Source organism: Dipodomys merriami, unplaced genomic scaffold, assembly GCF_024711535.1.
Source record: "Dipodomys merriami isolate MVZ:Mamm:240054 unplaced genomic scaffold, mDipMer1.0.p SCAF_56, whole genome shotgun sequence".
Taxonomy (NCBI): Eukaryota; Metazoa; Chordata; class Mammalia; order Rodentia; family Heteromyidae; genus Dipodomys; species Dipodomys merriami.
In genome coordinates this window covers 7,922,684-7,936,377 of record NW_027206135.1, presented here as the reverse complement: position 1 = coordinate 7,936,377, position 13,694 = coordinate 7,922,684, and the positions used below count along the sequence as shown (strand labels likewise).

Sequence of the window (13,694 nt, the reverse complement as noted above, 5' to 3'; positions counted from 1 at the left end):
AAGGCATTATCTGAGTTTTAATTATGGTCTCATTGGCTTTTCTCAACTCCTTCTCTATCTGCTCTCAGGGCAATTGATAAACTTAGATACCTCCTAGAAGAACAAGCCCAGAATACCCAACAGAGGAGAGAATAAGAGGGAGAGTAAGATAGGAAAGGAACATTCTGATCACCCATGAGTAAGAGAGAGGGAGGAGGGGGGAGATACTGGTTACAGGTATTAAGTAATTGTTTTAGATCAAAGTCAAGCTCTGGTGTCAAGAAATCAACATGGATAGTTGAGTGTGAGGCAATTTGTTTAGGATGCATGAATATATCAATTCGTCTGAACAATTACCACGTTCTGGAGCAGAGCACAGTCTACTAAGGACATGCTCCCTTTGCGGAGTGCTGCTGTCCCATTTTCCTGTGTTAGTACCTGTTCTCTGCTGTGTGAAATGATCCAGGGCCAAGCCAGAATTCTAGATGAGGGCTCTCCCCAGAGTTGACCATGCATCCTCTCTTCTTCCAGACCCCAGTCCGGTGCCCTCGTTCTCCAGCACCTACCACGCCATCATTGGTGGAATTGTGGCTTTTGTTGTCTTCCTGCTACTCATCCTGCTCATCTTCCTCGGCCACTACTTGATCCGACACAAAGGTCAGAGGCATCAAGTGGGTGGGTAGAGCCATCAATCAGGGGCAGGAAGAAAGAAGGCTTGCATGAAAGGCCTCTGGAGATTTAGTCTGACCCTTGGAGTATGGAAGGAAGGAAGGAAGGAAGGAAGGAAGGAAGGAAGGAAGGAAGGAAGGAAGGAAGGAAGGAAGGAAGGAAGGAAGGAAGGAAGGAAGAAAGGAAGGAGAGAAAGAAAACACACAGCCAACCCCTTTAGTACCAACCCTGTGATCACTGAGCACCACCAACCCCACAGCCAACCCTGATCACTCGGTGATCATCCAAGTAAAATCAAGTCTTCCCACTCCTTCAGCTGCTCATGCTGCTCTGCCTTCAGGTCTCTGCTGTAAGGCAGAAAGCTCCCGAAATGAGTCTCCAGCCCATTGCTTCCTGTACTATCGTTCTTTCCGTCTGTTTAACCTGTTTTATTTCCTTCTCTGGTCTCTCCACTTCTCATTCCCACACCATCTCTTTCTCTCTCTCTCTCCTGTTTATGTCTACCCTTCCTTTCTGTATCTATGTTGTTTTTCTCATTCCTTCCTCAAAGGTGCCCTTCTCTGAGAGTGCTTCCAGTCAATAGCCTAGCTGCTCAGGCTGCTCTTTGCTGCATTGCACTTGCTTGTGCACGAGTACACGCCCATCTCTCCCCATCCCCTCCTTGCCCATATTATAGATGTGATTCGATGAAGGGCGGGATTCATTATGCATGGGGGTGTGGTCAGGTGAGAGACATTGGCAGCAGAATGCAAATTAGGTAGTGTGGGGTGGCAGAAAGCTGTACCGCAAGAGAAAATCTCCATGAGCAAGGTGTGAGTGGGTGGCAGGGAAGTGGGTAAAGGCTGCTTCTGAAAGATGGAGCCTCTGTCTCTCCACAGGAACCTACCTGACACACGAGGCCAAGGGCTCCGACGATGCCCCGGATGCTGACACGGCCATCATCAATGCAGAAGGCGGGCAGTCAGGCGGAGATGACAAGAAGGAGTATTTCATCTAGGGGCACTCATCCACCTCCTGCTGCCCTTCCCCAGGGGCCCCGTGGGGACTGCTGGGGACATCACCAACCCGGACTTGTACAGAGCGGACCCCAGGGCCGCCCCTCCCGCTTGCTCCCCAGCCCACCCAGCCCCCCCTGTACAGAATGTCTGCTTTGGGTGCGGTTTTGTACTCGGTTTGGAATGGGGGGAGGAGGGCGGGGGGGAGGGGAGGGTTGCCCTCAGCCCTTTCCGTGGCTTCTCTGCGTTTGGGTTATTATTATTTTTGTAACAATCCCAAATCAAATTCCGTCTCCAGGCTGGAGAGGCAGGGGCCCTGGGGTGAGGAAAGAAAACAACAACAACAAAATCTAGAATGTGAGGAGGGAAATGAGGGTTGGAGGGGTCCAAGGAGTACAGAGCAGGGTTGGCTTGCAGGTGAAGGTTCTCCCCAGCCTTTCTTCAACACTCGACGGATGGCAAAGCAGCTTCCTAGGTTAATGCAGTAACCCAGGGATGGGAACAGGGACCAGCCACACACTGCAAGCCACAGGCAGGAGCAAGGGTCTCACTCACTCTGAACTCCTCTTCCCTCACAATGGGAAGAAGGGAGTGGACAGGAAGGTCTCCCCAGGAGATGGGGCCTGCAGGTGGTACGCAGCTCTAGGGGGACCAAGGGCTTCACCATGGAGAGGAACACGGGTTCCTCCCAGGAAGGGTAAGTTTGGAGAGGAAGGAGGGTGGAAGATGGCCCCATCCTCCGATTGCGTCCCTATGGTGATCGAAGACAGGCAGTGTGCACAACTGCTCTTGGGGACCGGAAGAGCTCAGCTCACCCTCCTAGTTCCAGCAGCTGTGGGAGAGTTCGCTCTGGGGCGTCAACTGCATCTGCTTCCCCCGCTGAGGGACCCCTCACTCTTACCCAAGCCCCTGGACTGTTGCACGGCAACCACTCCTCTCATGGCACTGCTCAGCAACGACTCCTCCACCTTGTGCCACCCTGTGCCCTGCCCCTTCCCTCCGCCACCCTCGAGTCCTTCCTCCCTCAGCAGCCAGGCAGACATAACAACAAAAATACTAAATGGAGCTTCACTGCACTGAGCTGTTTCCTGCCCAAAACTAAGGGAATAATGTGAACTCTGCGTGTATGTGTGTGTGTGTGTGTGTCAGTGTGTGTTACGTGGGCATGTGTGTGCACCTGTGTGTGTAGATCTATGTGAATGAAAAGTATAGGAAGAGGATGATCAAGGGCCCAGAGGTCCTGGGCAGGTGGATGGGGTGTGGGATGTGCAAACGAGGGCCCTGGAAGTGAAGGCTTCCTAGTCAGGGTTTGTACCTCATCTGGGACACTGCTCTATCCTAGTTTTTCCCGTGCCATTTCCAATGTCCACCTTGATCAAAAGGAAACCCACGGGTGTGTTTTTGCCCAGCTGTGCATTTCATACCTGGGTGAAACACAGCTCTCTCGGCCCCTCCCTCTACCTCCCATCTCCAAGCTGTGGAGTCAGTGCACCAAGCCTTTGCTATGCAGCCCCCAAGGCCTCTCCCGGGCACTGACTCTCCATTCCCATCACCTATGCCCAGAGAGTAGAAGGCTGGGTCTTGTCTATCTCTGCTTTTTGGTTTTCTGTCTTCCTTCTTTTGGCCCAGCTGGTTGCTATGGAGATGAGGTGGCTCACCCTCCCTTTCCTAGCCAGCTCAGACCCAGGATGCTCCCGGCATCCCCCTCCTCCAGCATGTCCTCCCTGCTCTGACAACAGGCATTTGTACGAAATGGGGCAGCTGCAGCCCAACAGGGCTGCCCAATCCTTCAGTTCAGGTAATACCTTTATGAATCTTCCAGCCCCTGGCTTGGGCCGTGGACACCACAGACAGCCCCTCACCTAAGCCAGGACCCCCCCTCCCCTCCTTTTACAGCTGAAAGGGAGCTGTTGGGTTCCAGGCCTGTTTGGGCTCCTTGTCTCCCAGCACCCGCTTTAGGGAAAACAACTTTTCCTCTTCGAGCTGAACCACTCTACTCTGTCCATATTACACAGAAGCCATATTTGTACTGGGGGCGGGGGGCGGGGGCTGGGGCTGTTGTGCTGTGTGTGTCTGTCTGTGGGTAAGGGGTGGGGGATGGGAGCAGGGAGGGGATCGTGTATCTTTATAATCTTTCTAACTCTCCTGTGCTAATCTCAGAGGGGCCACCCTCAATATATCTGGATTATCCGTGTGGTTCGGCTGCCTCCTTTCTCCTGCTCTCACTGCTGCTGCTGGCCTGCCTGGATCTAAGGGGGCTCTCTGCTCCCCCTTGCCCTCGGCACTCAAGGGGTGTTGCGTTCTTGCCATGCTTCACTTCCTGCAAACAGCTGGATGTGGGGCCCGAGTGTTTGTGGTGGGGCATCCAGCCTGATGGCGGTACTGGCCCATGCTAAGACTAAGATGGAGATGGAGGTGACAAACCCGGCTCATCCAGCAAGGACAGAGCGACCATAACTTGGCCAAATTCTTTCCAGCCCCCCTCATGTTTGAACCCCGCACTTGAGCTGATGCCCCCAAAGAGAAGGGAGTTTGTTTCTACAGGGTACCCATCCTTTGGATCTAAGTGCTTTGCCTTAGTGCTCCTAAATGAACTATACAGAAGGCACTTAACACACTTGGTGTTAATGCACCCATGGTTGCCTGAATGAACTCCTACTCTCTCTGTCTCCTTGTGCTGACTTGGACCCTCTGGTTCAATTCTCCTCAGATCCAGGCTACATCTCCCCAAATGAAAAAAACTAAATGAGAGGGAGAGAGGAGGGAGATGAGGAAATAGCAGAGCTCCTGGAAAAGCAGCTGGGTGAAGGGCCTTCAAGAAGAAGGTGCTTTGGCTTAGGAGAGCCCACCTGGGGGTTTGATACCCTTTGTACTGGCCAGAGGGAAAAAACCAAACCAAAACAGCTCCAACCACTAGAAGACATTCTCCTATGACTAAGATGCCAGGCCAGTGAAGCAGTTCCTGAGCCTTTATGTCTCCCAACAGAAATATGAATAGGGATTACCCCTTGGGCAACAGTCCCATTTTAAAATATGCTGTCCCATTGTCCCCCAGAGCCTACTTTAAATGTGTCAGACCATGTGCTCTGCGTGGTACGGGAAATGCATTCACTGAGCCCATAGGTAGTGAGGCAAATGCCCAAACTCTCCCTAAAGTAGCGTCATAATGCAGCCTTGACAGCCCTCCCCCCTCCCTTCCTCCCTCCCTCTCTCTCAGCCTGACATCTCCATACCTCCAGATAATAATGCACCCACCCAGACACCGCCTAGCAGCTACTGCTCATGTGCAAGCACTGATACACAACATGCACACGGAGAAACAGGTACCTTCTTCCACTCACTCTGATACACACACAGTCTCCCCACAGCACGCACAATCCTCAAGCTGGGTAGATCCAACTATAAGCACCATGAACACCCTTTGCCACAAACGAGAGTAGCTTTTGAACTCTTTCCCTGGATCCTGTTCAAAGGGATGGAGAGCGGTAAGAATTATCAGCTGCCTTTGCACTCCAATTTCCCAGTGCTTCTCTTAACCTCTGCCTCCCAAGTCACCCCTGACCCTTTTCCTTCCTTGTGCTCCAAGAATCCCCACTTGCTGGAAAGCCCCTGGTTTCTTCTTTTCTACCTTTGGGGAAATGCCCATCCTTGTCTTCACCTTGTTCCTTTCCTGAGACCAGCAGGACCCGGCAAACTCACCCTCCAAACAGGAAGTCCTTGGCCAGTGCCCTCATGTCTGCCTGAGGCTTAGGCAGGCTGTAGGCGTGGGGGGTAAAACTTCCTGAACCAGTCCTCCCTGGCCCTTCCCAGAGCCTGAGGGCCTTCATTAGCCCCAGACACTTATCTCGGACACACAGCTGCTGTCAGCTTGCCTTGGCCCTTCTCTCAGCCTGCCCAGAGCCTACAGCACCATGGGGAACTGTCTTTACCCGGTGAGTGTGGGAACCATACTGTCACCCCTTCCCTTTTTTGCTCCCATTACCCTTCCTGTTTGCTCTTCTGGTCTTTGTTCTTCATGTTGTATCCCTTCCTCCACTCCTTTGTTCTCCCTTTCAAACAGCTTTCCCTCTTTTCTTCACTTTTCCCCACTCTACTGTTCCTTCACTGCAAGTTCCATGCAGGTGCCTCCTTAAACCCAACCCCTATTCTGCTTCTTAGGCTTCTCACAACACCTGTCCTGGCTTCTCTGTGACTCTAACTGCACGCCACCTCCTCAGCCTCTCTGGCCTGTCCTTCTCCACCATTCCCCTCCCATATCACACCATCTTCTGCAGCTCCCTTGATCTCTCAACCCAAGCTTTCCTTATGCCCTTCCCTCCCAACCAGCCTCCACCCAAGGGAGCTGGTCAGGGGATTACTAGCTTTTCTGCTCGTCCTCTCTGGGTATGTCCTCCAGGTGAAGCCCTCCACCTCAATGGACAAGAACATAAGTCAGTTTACTTTTGAAGACTTCTGGAATTACAGCTACGAAGAGAACGACTTTTACCAGTCCCTTGAAGACTTGGAGATGCTGGATTCAGCGGCCCCCTGCCATTCCTGTAGCCTACTGGATGACTCCTCACTGCCCTTCTTCATCCTTTCCAGTGTCCTGGGTGTGCTGACGAGTGTTGCTCTCCTCTTTGCACTTCTCCGACCTCTCTTCCACTGGCAGCTCTGCCCTGGCCGGCCCCTTCTAGCTCAGTTGACAGTGGGCAGTGCCCTCTTCAGCATTGTAGTGCCTATTCTGTCACCAGGGCTAAATAGTGCCCACAGCACCATTCTGTGCCATGTAGGTTCCTGGGTCTGGTACAGCTCAGCCTTTGCCCAGGCTTTGGTGATAGGGAGCCATGCCTGCCTGGGCCCCAAACTGGGAGCAAGCCAGATCCCAGGCCTCACCCTGGGCCTCACTGTGGGAATTTGGGGAGTAGCTGCCCTTTTAGGGTTGCCCATCACCCTGGCCAGTGACAGTCTCTGTCCACTGGTTTCCCGGAGGGGGGTGGGGGTTTTGCAATCCATACATAGTGTGATCTGTTTTGCCATCTTCACTGTATTGCCGCTGTGTTTGTTGGGGGTCAAGGGGCTGAAGAAAGCATTGGGCAGAGGCCCAGGCCCCTGGGTCAACATCCTGTGGATCTGGTTCATTTTCTGGTGGCCTCATGGGGTGGTTCTGGGATTTGATTATCTAGTGAGGTCAAGAGTCTTGCTGTTGACAACGTGTTTGGCCCAGAAGGTTCTAGACCTGATGGTACACCTGGCAGAAGCCATGGCCATAGTACACTGCATGGCTACCCCCCTGATCCTGGCCTTGTACTGCCACCAGGCCACTCGAACTTCCTTGCCCTCCATGTCTCTCCCTGCAAGAGGATCTTCTCATCTGGACCCCTTTGGAAGCAAATGCTAGTTCTTTTCCTCCCTGTCGACCTGAATTAAAGTGTATATTGCTTTTATGAAGTGAATGGTTTCTTATTTTTGTCTAGGGATGGAGAGGAGAGAAAGGAGAATGGAGAGAGAAAGGCCTTTCATGCTAGACTTTGCAGGTAGCATCTGTTTCTCTTAGCTGGCCTGGGGAGAAAGTGGATGACATATAAATACCCTCAGGGCACACAGATGTTCTCTAGAGCTGTGAGATTACTGCTTGGGGAAAGAAGCTAACTCCCCCCAGCTTTGCCCCCCCCCAAAAAAAAACAACCAGAAGGAAGACATGGCTAAAACAGATAAATTAAAGAAAGAGGCTGTTGCAGGGAGAAAATAGGATAGGAAGAAGTACCCAAAAATTAAAACAAAGAGTGACCATTAAGCCTAAAGCAATAAATTGCTCCTGCTTGAGCTGTCAACCCCTCCCCCTGCCGCCTGTGTGTTCTATCTCCAATCCCCTCACTGGCTTTGTTTTGAGATCAGGGTGGCTGGGGGAAGAAATGTGGGCAAAGCATCTTGGGGGAACATTTCTTGGTCTAAGTTACATAGCAAAGTAATTTAAAAACCAACTTCTTAGGAGTTTCTCTCATGTCATGTGTGTATGTGTGTATGTCTGTGTGTGTGTGTCTGTGTGTATATATGTCTGCATGTGTGTATATATCTGTCTCACAGTCGATTAGAACCTACATTTACATTAGATGCACGCATGCGTCTGTACATGGGCTTGCAGCTCAGTCAGACCACACATACCTGGGTGTTGCACTGGTCTCTCCCAGGGCCTCTCCTCTTCCTCAAGTAATTCTGCACCTAACCCTATTTTCAGGGCATGAAATAAGGATTGATGACTCACTTCTAAGCCACATATGTTTGTTTTGCTCTAGTTTTTGTGCCTAGGCTTTTCTATATAAGATGAGTAGAAGCAAGAAGAGATCCACAGTCCCTGAAGAGTGGAGAAACTTAAATGGGAGGCTCTAAAAGGATTCATCTTATGCTTAGGATTCCCTGAATTTCTCTTTCAAACCTCCTGGCTCCTGAAGTAAGCTTTCCTTTTCCATCCAAAGCTCTTCATCTACTTTCTTTTCTATAGTCTAGGTTCCCTCCTCTTCAAAAATGCCCCTAATCCTTGAGCTTCTTACTCCTGATTGGAGGTTTTTCCTCAACCTCTACCCGACCTAATTCGGGTTATTATGGCAAGGGTGATGAGGAGTCCCTCTTCATTGGGGTCACATCTACTACTGCCAACTACAAACTCACCTCTGACATGAAAATGTCACAAAAGTCCTTTTGCCAACTCAGTGGAAGGCTGGGGAAACTTATGCAGGTACCCTGCATCTGTGTCAAGTTACCTGTGCTCTCCCGTAAGCTGTTTCTGTGATTGGGATAAATGAGAGAGTGTGGGAGAGAAGCAGAGATGTCTTGGGCCACCTTAAGCAGGAGGGTGCAAAAGGCTCAGGGAATTTTCCTGGGTGGGTGCCTTGACAAAGCCTCTAAATCTCCCACCTCTTGTCTCTTAGCAACCACCAGCTTCAGCTTCTGATTGGTGCCCTATAAATTGAAAGGCGGGATCTAGGAACCGACTGAGACGCGGGAGACATTCTAAAACAGAAAAGAGAGAAAAAAATGAAAAAAGAAAGGGGAATCATTTACAATTCTAAATTATGCTCAAGTCTCCAACCACCATTGGTGAATGTGTCCTAGCAGTTTTTTTTTGTTTTTTTTTGGGGAGGGAGAGGGTGTTTATTTGTTTTTCTTTTATTCCCTGTACAACCTCCTTTCAAAATCGTCCCTCTGGGCCCTGACTGCTTTCTAAATCCCACCAGATGTTGCTCTCCTCCCTTACAAGGGACTGGATTTAGTGGCTGACCTAGTTGAGGGGGAGGTGAAGCTGTTTGTGACTCCTTGAATCTTCCACTGTGGACCTGATGCAAGTGCTAACCTTAGTTTAATACCGTTTGGGTTGTCCTATCTGCCGCTTACCCCATGCTTCCATTCCTCATTTTCTTCAGGTGGGGAGAACCCCAGACTCTCAAATCTATCACAGAGCGAAGGCCAAAGAAGAAGCTGGCAGCAGATAAGAGCACAGTGAGCTGGAGACAAATGTCCTCACTTTTATCTCCTCCTTCTTTGCTCCCAATGCTGGCCTCACACTAATCCCCGCAAGAGTGGCCCTTTTGCCGCCATTATGTGTGCTGCAACTGGATCGGGCTTCCTGAAATGGAACTGTCACCTCAGTCCTTCTTTACAGCTTGGGGGAGGGGGGAGGAAGGTGGACCAATAATCCTGTCCATTTAACCCACTGTATGCCACCAACCATGCTTCCAGTAGCCAGCATTGGGTGTCTTTTCTGCAATTCTTCAGGAATACAAATCCAATTTCCTTAGAACGTTCAGAATTTAATCTCAGTATTGGCAAAGACTTTAACTCTGTATGAGTTCATATAGCAAAGGCCTCCTGGCTAACAAAAACTCTCAGGAAGATGAGAGTCGAGGAGACAAGCTCTTGGAAACACTGGATGCCTTAGGGAGGGTCAATTTATATTAAGGAAAGATTTTTTTTTCCTAGAGGGAAGCTTGAACATCACATTGGTGCTCCGGATTTGGACAGTGCACATTAAATACTACTGGATTCCAGGAAACAGATGCCTGGTCCCCACCCTGTTTCATCCACCCCCATTTCCCGATCCTCCCTCCTCTCTACCCTTACTTCCCTCCTGGAGCCACTCTTGGAGGAATTCTGATGGAGAGCTTCCCTGGGATTTCAAATCCAATTCATTGCCAACTCTAATTGCCAGGGATTTGCATGAAAACCATCATATGCTATCTAATTATTCTGACAACAGCAGCCCGCCGTCTGGGCACAAGGAGAATCGCAGTTTTAATTAACAGTAATGCACCTTGCAGATGAATGTGACTGTTTAGGTTAATTAACAAGTCCAAGTCCTTCCAAATCATCTTTAGACCTCTAGGTGAGTTGGGAAGGAGCGGTGTGGAGCAAGCAAGGGGATGTTTAGAGGACAGTTCAGAGGAAGTATCATACTAGTTTTCCTAAACCCACTTGATGAAGGGAAGAGGGAATCTCCAGGAGACTGCTTCTGGACACGATGTTTAGGGAAACGGGAGACTGTGCCTTAGAGAGATATATTAGCATCACACTTAAATTTAAGAAAATGTTTTAGGTACTGTTTGTACCTGAGAGGGACAAGTCCTTGCAATCCTCAATGATCTCTTCTTATTCATTGTCCAGCTGTTTATAAACTTGATTTCCAAACTGAGAGCCCTGACTTCTCCAATCCCTGCCATTCTGCCTTATTTATCTTGGTAGGCTTCTACCACATCTGGAAGCATTTAAAGTTGCGTATTCCATAGGATTTCCCACATAATATCTCAAATCTGCTCTTGCTTAAAGATAATTATTAACATTCCCCCCCCCCCAGTTCTCTGCATCCTGGAAGAAGAAGTTATATGTAGGGTCAAATGTCATCCTTTGCTTTTCTAGTCTCCTTTCTTCCCTCCCTCCCACCCTCCCTCCCTCAATTCTTTCTTTCTTTCTTTGTCAGTGGTGGGGCTTGAACTCAGGGCCTGGTACCATCCCTGAGCTTTTGTTTTGCTCAAGGTTAGTACTCTACCACTTTGAGCCACAGCACATTCCACTTCTGGTGGTTAATTGGTGATAAGTGTCTCATAGACTTTCCTGCCTGGGCTGGCTTTGGACCATGATCTTCACATCTCAGCCTTCCAAGTAGCTAGGATTACAGGCATGAGCCGCCAGAGCCCAGCTTTCTGGTCTTTTCTTTGTCTTCTCCTTCTAGATAGATCAGTTATTACTAACTGGAAGGGGGCAGGGTCTACATCACTTAGGGAATCAAGCCAATGGTATAGAATCTCTCTGAAAGAAAAAAGAATATTACACTTCAACTTTGGCATTCAGTTCCTCCCTACTCCACTTAGGGCTAATCCCAAGTGCTCTGAACCAACTTCTGGGCCTTCCATTATCAGTCTGTGGCTTTGTCTCCCCCTGTTCACTAAGCTTTATTCCCTGTGGGGGTTTTTCTCTTCTCTGAAAAGGTGGATGGGAAAATCTCTTCTCTACTTTAAGAGTCCTTTCACTTGACATCTCTTCTGCCCAGAACTCTCTTTGTTGTGTTCTTAGCGTGATGACTCATACTTTCTTATCCTTGGAATCTCAGTGCAAATATTAAATCAAAGTCTGACCTTCCCTGGTATCTGATGGGAAGTGTGCTGGCTTCTCTGCGTACCCCATTTTCCTCTAGCAGTTCACTTGGGCTATATTTGTTGTAGCATGCATCTCATGCCAAGCACTGTCTTGGTGATTCACTTATTAGCTTAAGAATTCATTACCTGTCCACCCCTTCCTTTCATTATCAGACAATATAAGCTCCAAGAGCAGAAGATCTTTTCTTTCTTTCTTTTTTTTTGTGGTCATCACACAGTCAGAGCTGAGTAAACACTGATTAAATACTTGAATTTATTAATTCATTTTATATATAAAGTGCTTTTTTTTTGCACACTGCAGGATTCACATGCCAGTGGATAAAGGAAAACAGACAAATAATTGGCACAGAATACAACATTTTCCCCTAAGTCTTCAAGACATCTCTTTCAGGTCATTTGGTCATTGTAGAACTGGGAGTCAATTTTCCATGTCAAGTTTTGACCAACAGAGGGACAATTTCACCAATGTGCCTGAGCCACATGTTGGAGAAACAATGCTTTCTTTCCTTTGAGAAAGGAAAGCAACAGCTGGGCTTGGGACAGCAAGGCAAAAAGCGATTCAAAAGCAAAAGTGTGTCAAAGGACACTCCCTAAAGTCTAGAAGACAAAGTCTCCCATTGGCTCAGAATTAAAACCACAGCTTAAACATGTCCTCCGGCTTTATCACTAAGAAAGGAGCTCACTCTTCTTTGAGCCTAAAGGTCACTTTAGTCTATGTATTAGGGTCCTCTGTCCCTCCATTCTAATTTCAACTTCCTGCATCTCCCAGCCCATGCCCTTCAAAACAGAAGCTCTCTTTTCCATTTTCTTCTTTCACCCTTTGGGCCCTGTTGCCCCCTTGTGGCAATTTATCTTTCTGCTGCTCTGGGTATTTGAACAGATTAATCCTTTGAAGCACAACACATAATTCATGACAGTCACAGAATTTTTTGCATACTAAGTCCACAATCATAGACATCATCATCTCACTGAACTCATGAGGTTCCATCTACCCTCTTCCTTCCATGGATCTCAGGATTTCCCAGTCTTCTGCTGAACAACCTTGAAAATATTTGGGTCTCAAACATCTCCAAAGCCCTCCAAGTCTTCCTAGACAATGGCTGCTAACTTCAAGACCAAGCAACAAAAATCCTACTCAGCCCCCATCTCACCTCCATATCCAAGAATGTTCCCTAGGTACAGAGGCAGGGAAGTCATCCAAGGTGATTGATGAAGATTCTGGAAGGCAATGCACTGGAAGTCAATTACCCAGAGGAGAGGGAATGGGTGTGGAGCATTAAGGAGAAAGTGCTGTGCAAATTAGTTGGCTCACTCCTGTCTATGACCCGAGAAAGAGGTAAAAACAAACTAAAACAAAACAAAAAGAAGTGGGCTGTCTGTGATTAGCTCAGAAGCTTTCAGTCCCTGGGGAAGGGTGGTTCACTTCACAGACAGGACTGATTGGCAGGAGGTTCTGTGGAGAGCACTTGGGGGTGTGGAAGGAGCCAGAGGAAGGAAGGTCATTAGGCTAGCAAAATTGTAGAAATTAAATAAAATTTAATAGAGATGAATGCAAAAAAAAGCTACATTTAAGAAAATCAATTTGTACAAGATACGATAGAGGAGACTTGGCTCAACAGTTCTTACTTAAAAAAAAGAAAAGACTTAGAGGTTTCACTTGGCTACAAGCTAATGATGATTCAATAGAGTGTGTGGAAGCCAAAACGCTAATGCAGTCTCAGACTGCATCAGGAGATGCAGTACAGGACAGGGGAGGGCCAGGGCCACTCCCACCCTGACACGGCATATTCCCAATGGAGGCTCAGCTCTGGGAATCATGCGTTGCCAGGATCACTAACAACACAAAGCTTTTAAAAGATGGTGGGCAAAGCTGAAGTGCCCGTAATTCCAGCTACTCAGGAGGCTGAGATCTGAGGATCACATTTCAAAGCCAGCCTAGTCAGGCAAACCTATGAGACTCTTATTCCCAATTTACCAACAACACAACAAAGTTAAAAGTGTTTCTCTGGCTCAAGTGCTAGCCTTGAGCAAAAAGCAAAACAAAACAAAAACCCTCAAGGACAATGTCTAGGTCCTAAGTTTAAGCACTAGGATTGTCACACATACAAAGAAACAGCAACAACAACAAAAAGATAGTAGTCAAAATGATGACAATCTAGAGCCCATGTTACTTCTATAAGGAGGAGTTAAAAGAGAGTAGGGGAGAGGGAAAGAGAAAGAGGAAAAGAGTAAGAAAGAGAGAGAGGAGTCAGTTGTAGGTAGAAGATGTGCACAGGAAAAGTATAGAAAATATTTAGCTGGAATGAATGAGCAACTGGGCTCTGAAAGAAGCATTAGACATGTGCAATGTTAGAGGTGGAAATGGACAGGGTCACTAATTTGCACTGAGTGTTAGGGAAAAGCTCTCCACAGTTGAGTCTGTGCT

The 13,694-nt window shown here is 48.4% G+C and overlaps 2 protein-coding genes across 5 annotated transcripts in view; both read left to right on the top strand.

Moving 5' to 3' along the window:
- The window catches only part of Cadm3 (cell adhesion molecule 3), a 31,238-nt gene extending 28,497 nt beyond the window's left edge, over window positions 1-2,741 (top strand). For both annotated transcript variants that reach the window (XM_070000316.1, XM_070000315.1), the window contains 2 exons: window positions 511-636; window positions 1,527-2,741. In XM_070000316.1, the coding sequence (XP_069856417.1) occupies window positions 511-636; window positions 1,527-1,645 (245 nt within the window). In that variant the 3' untranslated portion in view covers window positions 1,646-2,741. The remainder of the gene's footprint in view (window positions 1-510; window positions 637-1,526) is intronic.
- Window positions 2,742-3,752: 1,011 nt separating this feature from the next.
- Window positions 3,753-7,073, top strand: Ackr1 (atypical chemokine receptor 1 (Duffy blood group)). Of its 3 annotated transcripts, XM_070000313.1 has the most exons (3): window positions 3,753-5,128; window positions 5,324-5,575; window positions 6,040-7,073. In XM_070000313.1, the coding sequence occupies exons 2-3, from the start codon at window positions 5,555-5,557 to the stop codon at window positions 7,021-7,023; spliced, it is 1,005 nt and encodes a 334-aa protein (XP_069856414.1). In that variant the 5' UTR covers window positions 3,753-5,128; window positions 5,324-5,554; the 3' UTR covers window positions 7,024-7,073. The 3 variants fall into 3 exon arrangements, with proteins under 3 accessions (XP_069856414.1, XP_069856415.1, XP_069856413.1); XM_070000314.1 differs by lacking the exon at window positions 5,324-5,575; XM_070000312.1 differs by having other exon boundaries at window positions 3,753-5,575.
- Window positions 7,074-13,694: the final 6,621 nt, after the last annotated feature.